The 18,198-nt window shown below is 45.5% G+C and overlaps 2 protein-coding genes and 1 pseudogene across 2 annotated transcripts; 1 reads left to right on the top strand and 2 right to left on the bottom strand.

The window, feature by feature from the left end:
* Nucleotides 1-97: 97 nt before the first annotated feature.
* LOC135330800 (WD repeat-containing protein 35-like) lies at nucleotides 98-10,804 on the top strand. Its single transcript, XM_064525736.1, has 27 exons — nucleotides 98-257; nucleotides 306-498; nucleotides 3,784-3,981; nucleotides 4,078-4,238; nucleotides 4,328-4,493; nucleotides 4,806-4,951; nucleotides 5,016-5,327; nucleotides 5,514-5,574; nucleotides 5,637-5,854; nucleotides 5,907-5,960; nucleotides 6,034-6,143; nucleotides 6,277-6,385; nucleotides 6,502-6,570; nucleotides 6,708-6,836; nucleotides 7,174-7,262; nucleotides 7,602-7,719; nucleotides 7,794-7,879; nucleotides 7,937-8,013; nucleotides 8,147-8,346; nucleotides 8,404-8,514; nucleotides 8,938-9,056; nucleotides 9,132-9,255; nucleotides 9,544-9,621; nucleotides 9,677-9,835; nucleotides 9,983-10,161; nucleotides 10,295-10,363; nucleotides 10,506-10,804. Exons 1-27 carry the CDS (start codon nucleotides 234-236, stop codon nucleotides 10,681-10,683), a joined length of 3,537 nt encoding a protein of 1,178 aa, XP_064381806.1. The 5' UTR covers nucleotides 98-233; the 3' UTR covers nucleotides 10,684-10,804.
* LOC135330803 (zinc metalloproteinase nas-13-like) lies at nucleotides 1,018-2,631 on the bottom strand (annotated as a pseudogene).
* On the bottom strand, nucleotides 10,755-18,185 carry LOC135330799 (sperm-associated antigen 1-like). The gene is made up of 19 exons (XM_064525735.1): nucleotides 17,990-18,185; nucleotides 17,834-17,908; nucleotides 17,694-17,778; nucleotides 17,528-17,638; nucleotides 17,302-17,473; nucleotides 17,047-17,111; nucleotides 16,890-16,989; nucleotides 16,761-16,838; nucleotides 15,975-16,394; nucleotides 15,579-15,750; nucleotides 14,510-15,413; nucleotides 14,313-14,450; nucleotides 14,127-14,234; nucleotides 13,837-13,926; nucleotides 13,127-13,316; nucleotides 12,390-12,958; nucleotides 11,998-12,181; nucleotides 11,143-11,238; nucleotides 10,755-10,936 (listed from the first exon to the last, which is right to left on the bottom strand). Exons 1-19 carry the CDS (start codon nucleotides 18,118-18,120, stop codon nucleotides 10,848-10,850), a joined length of 3,777 nt encoding a protein of 1,258 aa, XP_064381805.1. The 5' UTR covers nucleotides 18,121-18,185; the 3' UTR covers nucleotides 10,755-10,847.
* Nucleotides 18,186-18,198: the final 13 nt, after the last annotated feature.

Genomic DNA, 18,198 nt, shown 5'->3' with positions numbered 1-18,198 from the left:
AAAGCGAAACCTATTTCCCTTATAAAAGTGAAAACTCGGCAGAAAGGTCGTCTATAGGAAAAAGCTGTTGCAGCAGTGAAGTTTGTTCTAACAACGACCCTCACTGGATGTGCGATGAAAGGGGGCGGATCTGCCTGATAGTAGCCATGGTAGCTTCACAGACGACCTCTAGCTGACAGTGTACAGAACCTCCATGCCAGCATTGTATGAGTGTATGATCTGAGGGCCACACCATGCTAGTCTATCTGAGTAAGAAGGTGAGATGGATCCTACATGCATACTTCCTTTAGAGTTCCCTTTGTTAGATTGCTATCCCTAATGACTCTGCCCTGGCAACCATCTCATGGCACAGTAGCAAGGGTTGGATAGCGTGTGGTGGGGAGGATGGACTACTCAAGGTACTACAACTGGAGACACTGGCCTCCAAGGATGCTAAACTCAAGGGTCTTGCTGCCCCTAGTAACCTCTCCATGAACCAGACCCTCGAGGGACACAACGGTACGTGTAGATAATGCACCTATCAACATGTTGCCCCACTATCCCCCCCCCCCGGGACATACGGGGGAATTTGACTCTAATTTGACCTGAAATATTTGCCATGGGGGATTTGACCTGGTTTTGCGTAGTAAAGGCTGCTTTTATAACCTGTTTTGACGTGTGCAACTGCTTGGGGCTCAAAAACCCCCTGTTGACTTGGGGATTTGAACACAGAATCCTTCCCCCACCAGGGGGAATTTGATCTGAGGTATGGTCAAATCCCCCATGTTAGCCCGACCCCTCCCGGGGGGGGGGGGGGAGTGGGGCGACACATTGATAGGTGTATAAGAGTTACTGTACTTAGTGAGTTGTGCATACACATCACTATCGTGTGTAACTACACTCCTCCCCTTCACTAATCTGAACAAGCTATTTGGATTAGCGAGAGTATTACCATTTTTAGAGATTCCTAATTATAGCTTACAGTGTGTGCACGTACACTGAGCCACATGTACGTACTTCTAGGAATACCTAACAGAGTGACAACCATGCAAACTGGAACATTATTTCCATACACTCTAAACACAACATCTGTTTTATACTCTACTCTAACTGGAGTTCAGTCTACATGTTGAATAGTTCATGACTACTAGCAATCAAGTGTCAGCCTATAATACAGTAAGTAAGACATAATACTTGTTCGTTATATTTTAAAATCCCTTGATTTCGTAGTTGAAAAAGACACATTTGTTGCGATTCTGATCTTGCTCATCTTTCATACAGTACGCATCTTCAACTTTTTCTCTTGATTTTTCTATCCATATGGTTTGCCGACCAATCACATCTTCCCCCTGCAAATTCTTTATCCTTATCTCGAAGTAACGCCAGGCTGATATAAAATATGAGATTGAAAACCCATCCTCCCATGTATAGACAGCTGGAGAATTATTCTCGGAGTCTCGTGATTCATAGATCTTCTTTGTACCGTAGGTGCCATAAGCAGTTATTTGGGCATAGTACGTGCCCTTAGGTAGCCCAGTCGCTTTATATACATGAACATTTATCAATCCCCAGAAACCGTATGGGTTGTAGCACTTGTACATTTTATTCACCTGCCTGATGTCACCCGCACTAAGGTGTTTTAACCCAAACCATGGAATTCCAAGATGAGGGCGTCCTTGTTGCCGGTATCTAACCAAATTGTTAACGGCCATTGTGGGCTGTCCATTCTTGCTGAAGGCGTACACGTCATAATGATAATTGAAGCATAGTCGTACTCTTCACCCCGGTAATCAACTTCGTGCCGTAATTCAAATTGATAATCAGATACCTGGCCTGCTTCGATATTGTCCCAGTTTATCGTAAGGTAGTTGTCTCTGTCCGGTCTACTTTGCTCATGCCAAAAACCGATCGCATGACCGATTTCATGTAAAAGTCCACTATGCTCTGCACAACCTATATTTATATTGATTGTTTGTATACCGCCCTCTTTCCCAACCAAAGTAGAATAACACCCGTCCGAAGTATATTGAAAACGAATAAACTGTGTACTCCTAGAGTTTTTAAGGTAGAACTTGAGACACGTGTGTTGCTCATATTCGTCCATTGCCTCTCGTATGATAGTTTGCAGAAAATTTGGAACTAAGTCTGGGTCCATTTCGTAGTAGACTTTTCCGCCAGCCCATAGCAGCGCATTGACGCTTGTAGCCTTCTGAAGCTCAGCCTGCATTAACGTACATAATAATTATAGACTTGAGGTTTTCTAAATTGGAGCAACAATGGGTGGCCTGATAGTGTATACTTTTTCGGGAGTATACTAGTAGTTCATTGATATTTTAAAATGCCCCTTGCTAGTGTGAACTTGCCTACCAACACAGTGTGGGAGTGTGGCTCACAGTGTGGGAGTGTATACAGCTTACAGTGTACATGCAACTATTCTGTACAAATGAAGCATAATAGTTATACATTTGATCCAATGCATAATTAGGATAACCTAGCTTAACTATTTGAACACAAGTCACTTTTCTTACTTATGAAGACGTTCCGTACACAGCCTTTATCTGTTTATCTGAAATCTTGAGGTTTCCTTCAAAGAGATCTGGATTGTACATGCCATCTTGAGCTTGAGCTTCTTCTGGTTTCAGTGCTAGGTCTGTATGCAGGGTCCATCTCTTTCTTTGGAATGTCGAGGTATTCTTCAAAGAGGCTTTGAGCTATAGTTTCTTGATCATTCAGTAGCAGCGCCAATATTTCATTCTTCATTTGATCGATACTTCCTTGTTTGATATCGTAAAGAAACTTTCTCGACATTTCCCCATTGTCTTCTTGTCCTCGTACTTGCTCTGGAACCACCCTAGCATTCACAGTGATTGCTAGCATCAGCAAGAAGCTGATAGTCTGCAGTGCTCGTATGTTAGTAGCCATCATGCATGTAACCATCCGTTGAGTTGAATGAAGATAAAGTGTAACACAACTCCTTTTATAAGCTTCTGGGATAACTGCACGTAACATCCTTATACATTGTGTGCATGGACATTACTTAAGATATAAAGTTACACGCATGCTTTAGGAGCCCTACACCTACCATCGTAGCTAAGCCCGCTCTGCATTCTCTTCTCTAATGGTGTTCCAATATTACAGTCTGAGTATTAATTAGAGCTAATGGTGTAGCTATGACACATCAAGGTCAATGGCGTTTGTTAATGCATTCTGGAATGTGAGTGATATTAAGATGTGCCATGGGGAGATGAAGTACCTTTCAGACCACCTAGAAATGTGATTGGGATTGTCATTAGCATTAGGTGACAAACTAACTTTGATGTTCCAGACTGTAGTAGTTGGAACCATTAGATAGGTGGCTACAGATGGCACATCTTTTTCACCGGCACTTACATGTAACATTAACAACACATTCCAGAATGCATGGAAAAATTACATTGACTTTGATGTACCATCTGTAGCTAATGTACTTGACGTCCCCTTCTGCATTCATGGTTCGATCAACTCTGGAACATGTATGTGGTAGATAATTCAGTCATGTGTGTGTGTGTAGTCGTGGTTACTATCCCGCTAACCACATCATTTGACTATGCAACTTGCCTGAAAACTATCCACATTTAACCTACTGGGTAACGCTTGAAATCAGCTTGGCTGCTAGGACAGTCTCGAGGTAAAGCGGATAATTTACAAGGGTTTGTGTTTTCAATCAAAAACAGTTTATTCAATCAACGACCTCACTGCAATGAGGTGGGCAGATTGTACTTTGTGGTTTAATTATTTCATTGATTCCCCTTCTCCTTTCTCCAGGAGGGTCCTTGTATGTGGTGACGTGGAATGAGACTCACGACCGCCTCACCTCCAGTGATCAGAATGGACTCATCATCGTGTGGATGCTCTACAAGGGACTCTGGTACGAGGAGATGATCAACAACAGAAACAAGAGCATTGTACGAGACATGTGTTGGAACAAAGAGGGCTCCAAGATATGCATCGTTTATGAGGATGGTGGGTGGACCTGTTTGAATTTTAGGCAGTACCAAAAATTGTATTCTTCCAAATTTTGGCAATTATTGGATGCTGTGTGTACTTGTGTGTGTGTAGGTGCAGTGATAGTCGGTGGTGTGGATGGTAACAGACTCTGGGGTAAGGAGATCAAGGGAATGACACTCACCAATGTCCAATGGTCTCCAGAGGGTAAGGTCATCCTCTTTGGTAACAGCAAGGGAGAGGTACACATCTACGACAGTCATGGCAGCTTCAATGTGAGTCAATGGCGTTGTGTCACTATTAGTTTGGACTGATCAGACTGGCCCAGAGTTAATGTGTTGACTATTGTACCCTCCCTTCTCAGTCTAAGATGATGATTCACTGCTTGAGCAATGTAACTGGACTGGTGAAGCTGGTGGGAGTGGAGTGGTACAATGGGAGCTCTGGCTATGTGGAGCCCAACTGTCCCTGTCTGGCCATCGTGTATGACAATGGCCGTGCCGAGCTTAAGAGACACGAACTAGACCACAGTGAGTGTGTGTAGTGGGCGTGAGTGTGTGTAGTGGGCGTGAGTGTGTGTAGTGGGTGTGTGTATGTGTGTGTAGTGGGTGGGCGTAGTGAGGGGTCTTCTGTTGTAATGTGCATGATAATTATATCTAATGTTGGTTTGAATATTTTACAATGAAGACTTGAGTGATAAAACACATCCCATAGATATTCCACATACTATAAATTTATGGATATTCTTTGTTCAATTAAACACCTAGCTGATATTGTCTTGAGCTAGCAACAAGTGTTATATACATTATTGAGGATCTTAAGACTCTCTGAACCTCCTCCAGACCCTATTCTGGTAGAGACCAACATGACGAAGGTAACGTGTGTGAGATGGAACCGCTGTGGGGCAATCCTAGCCTTTGCTGGGGCTCAGCGTTTCCAGGACGGCAAAGAGCTCTCCTGTGTGCAGTTCTACAGCACATTTGGACAGGTAAGATTGGCAGTGTACTGTGTCTATACTAGGCTAGTATAACCACCTCCTCCTCTGTATACAGCACCTGCATACTCTCAAGGTCCCTGGTCGCCAGCTATCTGGGCTGACGTGGGAGGGGACTGGACTCCGTGTAGCATTGGCTGTGGGATCATTCATCTATTTTGCCAATATTCGTCATGACTACCAGTGGGGCTACTTCTCTGACACTCTGGTCTACTCATTTCGTAAGCCGGACAAAGTGGAGCATTGTGTGATCTTCTGGAACACTCGCACTGGAGAGAAGCATGCCAAGTCAGTGAGGAATCTCATCACCATCTCCTCCTGTAAGGACTTCTGTGTGTTGCTCACAAGACTTGAGGATGAGCCTGGACAAGTGAGGGGGTGGTGTGTGTGTGTGTGTGGAGGGGGTGAGGGGGTGGTGTGTGTGTATGTGGAGGGCCGGTGAGGGGGTGGTGTGTGTGTGTGGAGGGGGTGGTGGTGGTGGTGTGTGTGTGTGTGGAGGGGGTGGGGGGTGTAGGGAGACACACCACACACAGATTATAGTTTTTCTCTATTGCAGCATGCTCTCCTACTGTGCAATGCCCTGGGCACTCCTGTCGACACTAAATACATCAAAATGGGTACATGTCTACTAGCCAAAATAATGATAATTATTCCACTAATCTTTCTCCCTTCTCTGCAGAGCCCAAGTTTGTGGCCATCTCTCATACGCACATAATAGCATCTAGTGAGTGTGCGGTGTATGTATGGCACTATAGGACCACCTCACGTCTGGCCACCTCCAAGTTGACCCACGTGACCTCTCGGAGGGGGGAGGCCGGGGAAGATGTTGTTATTCATGTGGAGAAACATCCCCTCGTTAAAAACCCTCCCAAGCTGGACTTTAACCTTGCCAAGGACGTGAGTGTGTGTATGTCCATCCACTCCCTTACTGTACGTACTGTGTGTGCAGGTAACGGATGATCCTATCTGCGCTGTGTGTGCCACTGACAAGAGGCTGGTCCTGGTGAGCCCCTCCCACACACACACACACACACACACACACACCCACACACCCACCCACACACACACACACACAGGCTAGAGGGTCTGGTATTGTGCAAGTGTACACACTGCCCAAGGCAATGTTGGAGAGTAGACATGTGGCCAGTTGCAGACCACAGTCCATCGCACTGAACTCTGACTCATCGTGAGTAGTATCAATATAATTATATTGCTCAGCAAATAGTTTAATGATCTATCTTAATTCTAGGAATAGATTATTTAACTACAGTGAACACGCTAGCAGTAACTATCGTTGTGTTTATACTCCCTCTGTGCAGTAAGGTGGCTATCATTGACATCCACGGCATCTTGTGTCTCATGGACATCTTGAGGGGAGATAAACTACCACTGGAGAGGAAGGAAGTGTGGAACCTCAAGTGGTCGGAGGTCAGTTACCAAATACACGTATATAAATGGTGTCCGTAATTATTTGGTATACTACATATACCAAAACTGCATGACCTTTCTTTATCTATCCCTTGTTTGCATCTATGCCTTAATAGGACAACCCTGATCTGTTTGCCATCATGGAGAAGACACGGATGTATATATTCAGAGGGGTTGATCCAGAGGTAAGACCACACCCACCGTACTGTAGCACCACGAGAGAGAGAGAGAGAAGAGAGGAGAGAGGAGAGAGGAGAGAGAGATATATACCTAGAAACACAGTTCCTTGTTCATGGTGTAATACTATACTTATTCTTGTCAGGAGCCCGTGGTGAGCTCTGGTCATATCTGCTCATTTGAGTCAATGGAGGTGCGGTCTGTTCTCCTGGACGAGGTTATGAAGGATCCTGAGAACCCGGGAGATGACCTCGTGGTGGACCTAGACATCAAGGTCAGTGTTATACAGTGGTAGTCTACGTAGTGATGGGTGTACTGTGTACTCCTGCCTGGTGGCTAGGGATTGATTACTTTTGGATTAAAAAATGTTGTTAATTCTCATGTGCAAAGAAAGAGCATATATGGACATTGGTCCGAATTGGGCTTGTGCTCATAACTTGAGTTGGGATATTTAATAGATGAATTTTGTAGCTCTTAATTTGAAAGTCCTATCTAATTAATGATCAGTGATTGTTTTTTTAATTCTCGAAAAAAGTACATGTATATAACCTTGATAATGCATGGGCCTGTTTGATAGCATGGTTCACTATTGTGTCCCATCATTATTGTAGTCCCTGCGAGATACTCGAGACCTCCTCAAGAAAGTGAGTATTGGAGATGCCTACCAGTTCATTGAGGACAACCCTCACCCAAGACTCTGGTGAGACTAAAGCACAGCTCTCTAACTAAGCCCTGGGGACACTCTGAAAAACATTGTGTGGTGTGTGTGTGTTGTGAGGGTGAAAAAAAAAGCTGGAGTGCGTCAGTGGTTATGGGGTTGGGAAACAAGCCCGGAATAATCCAACGATTAACCGCGTGTATTTCAGTAGAAACGAAGTAGCCACTTAACTTAGCCAGCACTTTGAATGCACAACACGGCCTTTTATAGCTCTCAAACATTCCAACACCCACTGTGTTCTTAATACTTCTATGAATACTGTTGGCTCATGAATATCATTATAATGCTATACTGTACAGTTGACCCTGCCCCCTTCTACAGGCGACTGTTGGCGGAGTCCTCGCTGGAGAGTCTTGAACTGGAGATGGCAGAGAAAGCATTCGTACGATGTGGTGATTATCAGGGAATCAAGTTTGTCAAGAGACTCAGGAAATTAGACGTAAGTGCAGTGTTTGCTAACACACCCACCCACACACACACACACACACACACACCCACACACACACGCTCTAGTCAGAGGATAAACAGAAAGCTGAAGTGGCTTCGTTCTTCCACAAGTTTGAGGAGGCTGAGAAAACCTACCTCTACATGGACCGCAGGTATGCCCCACCCCCTTGTATAGTGGGTGTGGTCAGTATATGTGTGTGTGTGTGCAGGGACCTGGCCATTGAGATGCGGACTAAGTTAGGAGACTGGTTCAAAGTTGTGCAGCTGCTCAAGACTGGGGAAGTTGGTACGCACGCACGTACACTGTACATTGTGTAGAGCATGATACTGTAGCCTCATTTGCTTAGCATGTGTTATTAGGAAGTCTATTACATTAATATTCTAATATCATCATACTCCTCCCCCCCTCTTGTGTGCAGGTGATGACACTCAGCTGAGAGAGGCATGGAATGCAATGGGGGATTATTACGCTGATCGGCAGAAGTGGAAGACTGCTGTGACCTACTACAGTCAGGGAGCTAACCAGAAGAGGTTGGCCCACTGTTACTACCTGTTGGAGGACTACCCTGCTCTGGAGACACTGGCCAGTGGACTGCCAGACAACCACACACTGTTACCAGTGAGTACACTAGCTACTGGGAGGGTTAGCTCCATCATGTTTGTATACCCTCTGTAGGACCTGGGTGGTATGTTTGTGACAGTGGGTATGAGTGAGGTGGCTGTGAGCTGCTTCCTCAAGGCAGGGCAGACCAAGGAGGCCATCGATGCATGTGTGCAACTCAACCAGGTATACTGCACTATCCCTTACATGTACGTATGTCATTGCAACCACAACAAGTACTAGAGTTGGCTCTGTAACTAGAGTTCTGATGGTCCAAATTCAACGATTTTATGATTTTCTGAAAGCTTAGAAGGAGCCTGTTCAGATGGTATGCTCAATCAAGGTTGGAATGAGCGATAATTTCCTATTTTTGGGAAAAGACCGTGGGTTATATATAGCCCATGGTCTTTTATCAAAAACAGGTTAAAAATAGACTTTTGATTTTAACACATTATCTGAAAGGCCTCTTTCTAAGCGTTCAGAAAATCATAAAATTAACGTTATTGAACCAACAGAACTAAAGTTATGGCCGTTCAAAGACGCTTCATTTAATGCTATGTATACGTACAACACACCAGATATCCACTCACTGTACCCTCCTCCCTCTAGTGGAGTCGTGCTGTGGAGTTAGCCAAGGCCCATCATCAAACTGTAGATGTGGACTCTCTCATGGCACAGTACGCCACACACCTCCTCAAGGATGACAAGATTCTCAGTGCCATAGAACTGTATCCTTAGACAATTATAATTATCTCCCCCCCCCCCTTTTAATGATGTGTATTGTCCTTGACCCCAGTACCCAGGTATCGCAAAGCCCATCGCTTTATGTCAGGAGCTCAGTTGCTCATGAAGGTTGCACGAGAGGCCACAGTACAATCACTCTCTCCTCTCAAGATCAAGAAGATCTACGTCCTTGCAGCTCTCCTCGTGAGTGTCAGCGCACACACACACACACGTAACTGTGATAGATTTGGCTCTGTAACTAGAGTTCTGATGGCCCATTTTCAACTATTTTATGATTTTCTGAAAGTTTAGAAGGAGCTCTTTCAGATGGTATGCTCAATTCTCAAATTTGGAATGGGCCATAATTTATCATTAATTTTTTGAAAAAATACCATGGGCTATAATTATAGGCCATAGGCCCATGAAAATAGGCCCAAAATTGCAATAACTACATGTAAGAGTTAAATTGTTGACTATTTATTATACATACAGATTGAGGAGCACCACGTGCACACACGGACAACTCAACAGACAGCTAAGATGAGCTCCAGCGGAGACAGGAAGGGAGAGGTATGTCACATTACCTGGATGCTAATCATCTGATATAATCATGTGATCTGATCAGGTGATGTCAACGCTACAAGATTTGCTTGCTGAGGATTACTCCAGTGTTGCCGAGTCAGCACTCCTGGACAACCCCTGGAGGGGGGCAGAGGCATATCACTACTATCTACTGGCTCAGCAACAGCTCCACTCTGGAAACCCCGAAGACGCACTCGCAACAGTGAGACACCAGTGAACTGTAGTATTGCAGGATGCGTATAATTATGGGCCCCGTTGATTAGTAAAGAAGTGTATAATTATTAGTCTGACTGTACTTGTGTACCAGTATCAGGCTCCTAACTCCCCCCCCCCCCTCACTTGCGTGCAGGCTATTTGTCTACCTGAGTATGAGGACATTCTCCCAGTGGCTGACGTGTACTGTCTCCTGGCTCTGTGCAGTAGCTCTGCCGGGGCATTTGCTGTCTGCTCTAAAGCGTTCATCAAGCTGGAGAGTTTGGTGGAGGGAGGGGCAGCCTATCAGGACCTCGCCATGGAGCTGTTTGTCAAGTGAGGAGTGTGAGGAGTGTGCGTGGGTGTGTATATAGTGGGTGTAGAATGTGTGTGTGTGTGTGTGTGCAGTTTGCTGTGGTAGTTGTTGTCTGACAGATATTGACTGTGTGTGTGTGTGTGTTATGTGCAGTCATCCTCCAAAGGATTCACGAGAGAATATTCTAGAGTGCCCCAGTTGTGGCTCACAGGTCAGAGAATGGTGAGTCAACATTCTAACATGATTATGTGTACTGTCTAATGCCATCTTGTTCTACTGCACATTTTCATACAATTGTATGCAATACCGATAGCTATGCAAGTATGGTATCCCATGCTAAGCCCCTCCCCTTTCTCTTGTGTAGGGTGTCGACGTGTCCTAGCTGTGACTCCAAGTTCCCTGTGTGCCTAGCAACGGGTCAACCTCTCCTTGACTACCAGTCATGGATGTGCTCCACCTGCAAACACAGGGCCTACTTTAACGAGGTCAAAGGTCGATCCAACTGTCCCCTATGCCACACCCCCATACTCAGCTACACATAGGAACAATGAAACATTACGTCGCATGATTTTGAACTTTAAACGTAAACTGTTGGCATGCATTTATCACTTGATAATTATAAACACAATCATAAGTCATAATAAATTATAACAAGCTTCAAAAGCAAGCCAACAGACTCATGCATGTGATGATTGAGTGTTTCAGTTTAGAGGCTGTACACTTGTTTGATGTGCTCAATCCTTGCATTGGGTACCTCCTTAGCAGAGGACAATGCTGCCAGCACATGATTCAGGTCTGCAAGGGAGAGAGGCAGGTTAGTAACACTGTGGAGGGGGGAGGGTTAGCTAGTAATACTGGGGGAGAGGGGGTTAGTAACACCGTGGGGGGGAGGTAGTAACAACGTGGGAGGGGGGGGGAGGGGAGAGGGGGTGTAGCTGATTACATACTGCATATATATAGCCACCTCTATTATAGCTAGCATACCACACTCTAACTGTCACCTGACTTCTCCTGTGGTCCCATGAACATGGACACCATACCAAACCGTGGCACCTCACTCAGACTAGTCAGAATATCAGCACACAACTCGTACTTGCCTGCACAGGAGAGTGAACATGAAATAAGCATGCAGGGTTGAAGCAAATAAAGGCCACCACATACACCAGGCAATTCATTGCCTACAATGGTTGTACAATCTGTTGTATGAAAGTTGCCTGGTGTATGGTGGCCTTAAGAATAATCTGCTGCTTAGCTTGCAGTTCCATACAATACTTGAGACCATAGTTATTATGTGACACAGTACACTACTTACAAATTACAAAGTTTGTTGTCCCTATTCTATTGCTAGAACTGCGATAGAATAGGGACAACAAACTTTGTATCCTCTATAGCAACTTCACAACAACTGATTTGTCATTAATTTTGCCTACAACTATACCAGCAAAGGGCATTCATTGTAAAGGGCTTGGAAGGTCTAGATTTGCTTTTAACAGCCATACAACTTGTTGGGCTGGCAACACAGACAGTTTCCGATAACTTAGATGTTTCGACTCTTTCCTTAATCTATGATCATGCAAACTAAGTAAAAAAAAAAGTAGTTCGGCCGGCGTCCCGACCTTCTGCGCAAGCTAGAGTCATAGCCAGTAACTGGATCCCAGTTAAGTCGGAGTCCCGACCAGTGCGCAGATGCTACCTCCCGCTCCGAAGCCCCAGTAGTAGCACACACATGAATGTGGCCAACTGCAACAGAAGTTACATAACTTGAGCAGTGGATCTAACAAGTGGGTGGGGCCATCCATATAGTCCACCATACACCAGACAACTATACAGAGTACACACGCAGCTACTGACGGTACCTCGAGGCACGAACTGTTTGTCCATGGCCCTGATAACGTTGGTGAGCATGACAGCATCTAGTTTGTTAGTGATGACACTGGGAAGACTGGAGGGAGGGATGGCCTCAAGGAGACGGGCGTACTCTGAACTCTTGGCTGTCCGTGGGATTGCATTCCATCGCTGGACAAACTCAAACGGGGAACTCTGTAGGAGGGGGTAAATGAGTGGGCGGAACAGTGTAGGAGGGGGTAAATGAGTGGGCGGAACAGGAATAGATGATTATTATACTAGAAACATAATTCCTCGTAAAACAATTATCTGTACATTATAGGAAAAAAATCGGAAAAATGCTGGGGAAGCAAGTGTTACAGTACATGCGTAGTACACGCCCACACGGTCTGTACACTCTTACCAGTGATGGTGGTGGTGACTCAGTCTCTGCACTGTCCTCCTTCAAAGGGGGCGTGTCCTCTACCGGTGTAGGGGACGTGGTCAACTCATCGTCACTACTATGGATCTCCTCAATGACAATTCTCTTCCCCTTAGTAACGGGAGAACTCTTAACCTCCTCTGGCGATGGGTGTCCTTTGACCTCTGACCTCTCTTCAGGTTGAGGCTCGGATTTCGTCATCATTTTCGGAGGTTTTTTCGGTACTTTCTTTGTTTTTGGTTTTGGTTTACTAGCAGAGGGGGAGTTCCCTCCGGCCTTGGCTGCTGCTGGTTTAGCCGTCTTCCTGCTCCCATTAGGGGATTTCCCTGGAGGGGGTGCTCCAGTGAAGGGAAGTCCCCCTGGTCCCTCCACACCATTGCCCCACATCGGCCCCCCAGACTTGGACAGCTGCTCTATTTTATCTTTGGAGGCCTCCAACTCTTTCAGCAGCTTCTGAAACTTGTCCAATTCTTCTTTAGTTGGTGGTTTCTGAGCTCCATTATTGCCACCAGATGCAGGTGACCTCTGGGAGGCTGTCCTGGGTCCACCACCTGTGGGAGAAGGGGGGTTAGGTTCAAGGTTCAAGCCAGCTATAATTATAGCTATTCAGGGAAGGGAATCATCTGATGAGCAAAGGCACTATGGCTTGAGGAAGGTACAGTTGGTGTACATGCATAAATTGACACACTGTACGGGATAGAGGATAGTTTAATACTTACCCTTCTTTGATTTGGAATTCCTTCGCTCTGGTCGCTTGTCCTTGGCGACGGTGCGGGCCTGTATCTCACGCAGCTGCTTCTCCCAGAGCTGCTTGGTCTCACCCAACTCTTTCTTGGCAGGTGGGTTGTCAGGGTCAATGGTGAGGAGGAGGTGGAGGTCCCGTACTGACTCAGCATAGCGACCAAGAGCCTGCAGGGGGTGGGCCAATATTATGAGAGAGTGCTTATAATAGAGCAATTGCAATCAATTACAATTATGTATAGGCACAACGTTGTGCAGTTGAACATCTTTGAACAGCCATAACTTTAGTACCGTTGATCCAGTGTCAAACATTTTATGATTTTCTGAAAGCTGAGAAAGAGATCTTTCAAATGATGTGTTTAAATCCAACATTTTGTCGGGGCCATAATTTGTCATTTTTCGCCCTTGGACCATGGTCTGGCCAAAATTAATTGGCAAATACATTTATCTCTCAAATATGAATTTTTTCACGAAAAAGACACCATTTGAAAGGTCTCTTTCTAAGCTTTCAGAAAAGCAGAAAATCGTTGAAATTAGATCCACGGAATTCAAGTTTTGGCAGCTGAAAGAGTCCCAAACCATTATTTTGATAGCAGAGTTAGTCAAACACTGTTACATGTACAACATTCTTACTCTTGGTACAGGCTACATGTACATGTATAAGAGATAGCAATGAGTATTGGCCTACCTTTCTAGCCAGTCCCCTGCGATAGAGGGCCTTCACATTACCAGGTTCTTTGGAGAGAGCTTTGTTACAATCCCCCTCTGCACTGCGTGGCTGTGACAGGGAGCAGGTGGTCAGATCACATAACATGTATTAGTTTGGCGAGCAATAATTATTATATTTAAATCTAATAATAATTATACAGTCATAAAAAGCTACAAAAGTGGTGCCAATCCCTATAATAAAATAATAGTCTAAATACACACATAGAGTTTAAGGTACATATATTATGACAAGTATTTGACAGTACGCACACTGTTGAGCTTGAGGTGACAGAGAGCCCTGTTGGTATAGCCCGCCACACTCCCGGGGCTCACACTCACACACATGTTGTAGTAACGAAGGGCCTCCACATACTCTCCCTATAAACACAATAGATGAACTCATAACACAGTCTAACTTGACACACACATAATTATTATTTCTCATGCCACCCTCACTTTTTTTATGTGCTCATTTCCCTTCAGTTTGTGTTTCTCAAACTTCTCTTCCGGGGACAGTAGATCATCGTATTTGACCTTTGAACTTGGGGGACTTGCCGTACGCGTAGAGGGAACAGGCTGTGTGGACTGGGTCACCTGTATAAAGCAAATCAGCCATTTTCATGTACAACTACTGGACATGCTCAAAGCTATACCTTAGTGTGGGACACTGGAGAGGTTGTATTGATGATGGGGTCAGAGGTCATCTCGTCCTCAACAGATGCACTTGAATCAGTGGACACATCACTGGATGTGGACTCTGGTACTGAAGAGGCGTCTGCTGTGTCAGCACTTTCTGGTGTGGACTCAGGTATTGAAGAGGCGTCTGCTGTGTCAGCACTTTCTGGTGTGGACTCTGGTACTGAAGAGGCGTCTGCTGTGTCAGCACTTTCTGGTGTGGACTCTGGTACTGAAGAGGCGTCTGCTGTGTCAGCACTTTCTGGTGTGGACTCTGGTACTGAAGAGGCGTCTGCTGTGTCAGCACTTTCTGGTGTGGACTCTGGTACTGAAGAGACATCTGCTGTGTCAGCACTTTCTGGTGAGGGGGAATCCCCGTTGTCGTTATTATCTGCTAACAAGTTAAACTCTTCCTTAGCAACATCGCCACTGTTTGTCGGCTGTTCCTTAGCAACATCGGCATTGTCAGTAGGCTGTTCCTTAGCAACAACTTCATTCTCAGTCGGCTTTTCCTTGGCATTGTCAGTAGGCTGTTCCTTAGCAACAACTTCATTCTCAGTCGGCTTTTCCTTGGCATTGTCAGTAGGCTGTTCCTTAGCAACAACTTCATTCTCAGTCGGCTGTTCCTTAGCAACATCGACATTGTCAGTCGGCTGGGCCTTGCTGATATCAACACTATTTGATGGAGTACTAGAGGCTGTGGTCCTCTGAAGCTCCTCCCTGATCCTCTCTGCCTCAGGACACACGGGTAACTTGTCCCTCCAGTTGAAACCGTCCATATCTCTTAATACTTTCACTATTCTGGATGATGCCTCATAGGCTTGAGGGAGGGAGCGGTCTATAGCCAGAGCTAGCTGGTAGTCATTGTAAGCCTGCTTGTATCTAGTGGAGGGGGGAGGAAATCGTTAGACTCAAGAATTTTTAAAGTGATGGCATTTTTAATCCTCAATTTCAAATAAATTTGCCTCTTTTATAGCCTAAGAATGGAGTGGATTATTAAACACTAAAAACTGGGCCAAACACAAAGACTATGAATGACAAGCTTACTTCTCGAGTAGTTCAAATGCTTTCCCTCTTCTCATGAGAGCCTTCTTGTTGACCACCACCAGGGAGAGAGACTCTGTGCAGTCCACTATACACGCAGGGCAGTTCCCCAGCTTGAGCTGACTAGCTGCTCGGTTGTTGAGCAACATGGAGAGATTGCTCTCCTGCCATTTACCTGAGTGTGTGTGTGAGGGGGTTGATAATAGCAGTAGTGTGTAGTTAAGCAGGATTTTAACTAATAGACTGTATGGCATGGTCTAATTATTTCAATTTTTCGCTTTTACGACAGTAATTGAGCAGAACAATATTATTATTGTGTGTGTGTGTGTGTGTGTGTGTGTGTGTGTGTGTGTGTGTGTGTGTGTGTGTGTGTGTATGTGTGTGTGTGTGTGTGCTTACCCTCAGAGCGCAGAATAGCCACAGCATTGGTGTACTTGTCCAGAGCCCCGGGATACTGACCAGCTTGGAACAACTTGTTGCCCTCCTCTTTGAGAGTTTGTACTCGACCTGGCAATGGAGGTGACTCCTTCGTGACCTTTGGGGGTGTGGTCTTAGTGACGGGAGGGGGGACGGTATTCGTGGGGGTGATGGTTTCCGCAGTCTTCTCTTCCTTTTCTTCAACCTCCTCAATCTGTATCCTGCGGCCAGTCTTCTTATTGTCTTTCTGACCTCCATTCTCGGCTAGTTTTTTACGCACAGCGTTGAGCTCTTGCTGAGCTTTCTTGTTGTTGGGTTCAAAGTGCAGGACCCTCTCAAAGTCAGTGGCTGCCTGGTGAAGTTTGCCCAGCTGTGAGTAGGCCGTCCCTCGGCGGAACAGAGCTGTGTGGTGTGTGTGGGGTGGGTGTAAACTTCTTATCACACTGGTTAAACGCTGTGTAGAGACTTGTATTGCATAATATCATACCAAAATTGAACAGTTAATGTCATTTACACATCATTAATTCTTATCAATGAACTCTTGTTCTTACATGGCCGGGTTGAGATAGTACTGTGGATTGAGTGCACTTGCAACAGAGAATTGCCAAACAGAAAAACCACAATTACATGTAGCGTAGTGTAATATTTCAGCCATTCTGATTCTACAAAAAACTTAATCAACCAAACGGGAAGTTGGGTCGTCGCCCGGTTTCCGTGAACTCACCCACCCACCCACACACACACACACACACACACTGGCTTACTTACCCTTTGTATTAGAGGGCTCCACTTTGAGAGCCTGAGTGCAGTCCTCCATTGCAGCTTGGAAGCGCTTCAGTTTAATCTCTGTGAGGTGGTGGTGGGTGAACACAAGGCATTGGTTAACTCTTGGCTCACCAGTGAGGGCTCTGTTGTTGTACGCAGCTACTGAGGGGTTAAAGTTAATACTCCGAGAGTAATAAGCCAAAGCCTCTTCCAGATCTCCAGCACGAAATGCCTACAGCAATCATACACGTTATCAGTCACATGACATGGGAGAATAATCACATGATACCTCGTTTCCCTTCTCCCTCTCCTTGTCTGCCATCCGCTCCTTCTCAGCAGTCGTCAGAGCAAGCTCTATGAAGACATAATTATAATACATAATAATTATCATTGTAGCATGCTCATAGGCTGTCATACATGCTCATAGGCTGTCATACATGCTCATAGGCTGTCATACATGCTCATAGGCTGTCATAATAACAAACTATAGTGAGCTAACAGTTCCTATCGATGGCATGAGCACACAATCTGTTTATTCCTGTACCTTTCTTTGAGAGCTGGCTGGGAATGTTGGGCTTGTCCTGTATTGTGGCGGACACCTGTGGCTCTTCACTGTCAACCTTTGCTGCCTCCTTCTCCCCATCAAACTTTGACCAGGCGTCGAAATCGAACGACTTTATTCTCTCTCCTTTTGGCTTAGCATCGGAGGGTTGAACCTGGACAGGGACATTATGGTGTGTGTGTGTGGTGTGGGGTGCCAGAACATGTACCTGTTCCTTGGGGTTGGTGAATGTGACCTTCCTGACTGGAGGGAGGGACTTGTCATCATCGTTACCATTATTACTTGAACCAGAGACGCTGCGAATGTTCTCAGTCCAGTCCTGTGTGGGTGTGTGTGGTGTGTGTGTGGTGTGTGTGTGTGTGGTGTGTACAGACCTCCATGTCCTTGTTGATTGCAATAGATTCCTCATAAGATAGATCGTTGGTCCTCTGAGCAGCTTTGGTTGAAATGAGTAGTTTGCTGCACATACACACACAACACATGAGCACACTGTCTACACACACAGCTAGCTTACTTGCTGGGGTCCACCTCTCCTAGCCTCTTCTCTGTATGAGCTATCAACTCAGGATAATGACCTTCCTTCCCAGACCTGGGGTATGAGTGCTCAGTACTTTACCAACTCTGTTTCAATTTCAAGGATGCAGCTAGCTACAGACCCACGCCCCCTCACCTTAGAATCTTGAGTATTTTGCCCAGTTCAGTAGAGTCGCTGCAGCTGCTCACGTAGCCGTAATCCATGTGGTCAAGAGGAACGTCTGTACCAGGGATGGGGTTGTAGCAGTAAGGGTCCATGTAGTCCATCTCTCCTGGTTTATAGCTAGCTAGCGTCGTTGCTTAGTATGGAAATGGTCGCGACACGTGGACGCTTTGCTTCTTAAC

Source organism: Halichondria panicea, chromosome 2 (genome assembly GCF_963675165.1).
Source record: "Halichondria panicea chromosome 2, odHalPani1.1, whole genome shotgun sequence".
In the NCBI taxonomy this organism is placed as follows: domain Eukaryota; kingdom Metazoa; phylum Porifera; class Demospongiae; order Suberitida; family Halichondriidae; genus Halichondria; species Halichondria panicea.
This window is presented reverse-complemented; position numbering and strand designations above follow the sequence as displayed.

Bases quoted from the DNA above. Each gene is read 5' to 3' on its own strand.
- LOC135330800 (XM_064525736.1), top strand. From the start codon at position 234: ATGCTAGTCTATCTGAGTAAGAAG. The intron at 6,571-6,707 runs GTAAGACCACAC...TATTCTTGTCAG, and splicing joins TCAGAGGGGTTGATCCAGAG to GAGCCCGTGGTGAGCTCTGG. The intron at 9,622-9,676 runs GTATGTCACATT...TGATCTGATCAG, and splicing joins GCGGAGACAGGAAGGGAGAG to GTGATGTCAACGCTACAAGA.
- LOC135330799 (XM_064525735.1), bottom strand. From the start codon at position 18,120: ATGGACTACATGGACCCTTACTGCTACAACCCCATCCCTGGTACAGAC. The intron at 17,779-17,833 runs GTAAGCTAGCTG...GTGTATGTGCAG, and splicing joins GGAGAGGTGGACCCCAGCAA to CAAACTACTCATTTCAACCA. The intron at 17,112-17,301 runs GTACAGGAATAA...ATGTCTTCATAG, and splicing joins CAGCCAGCTCTCAAAGAAAG to AGCTTGCTCTGACGACTGCT.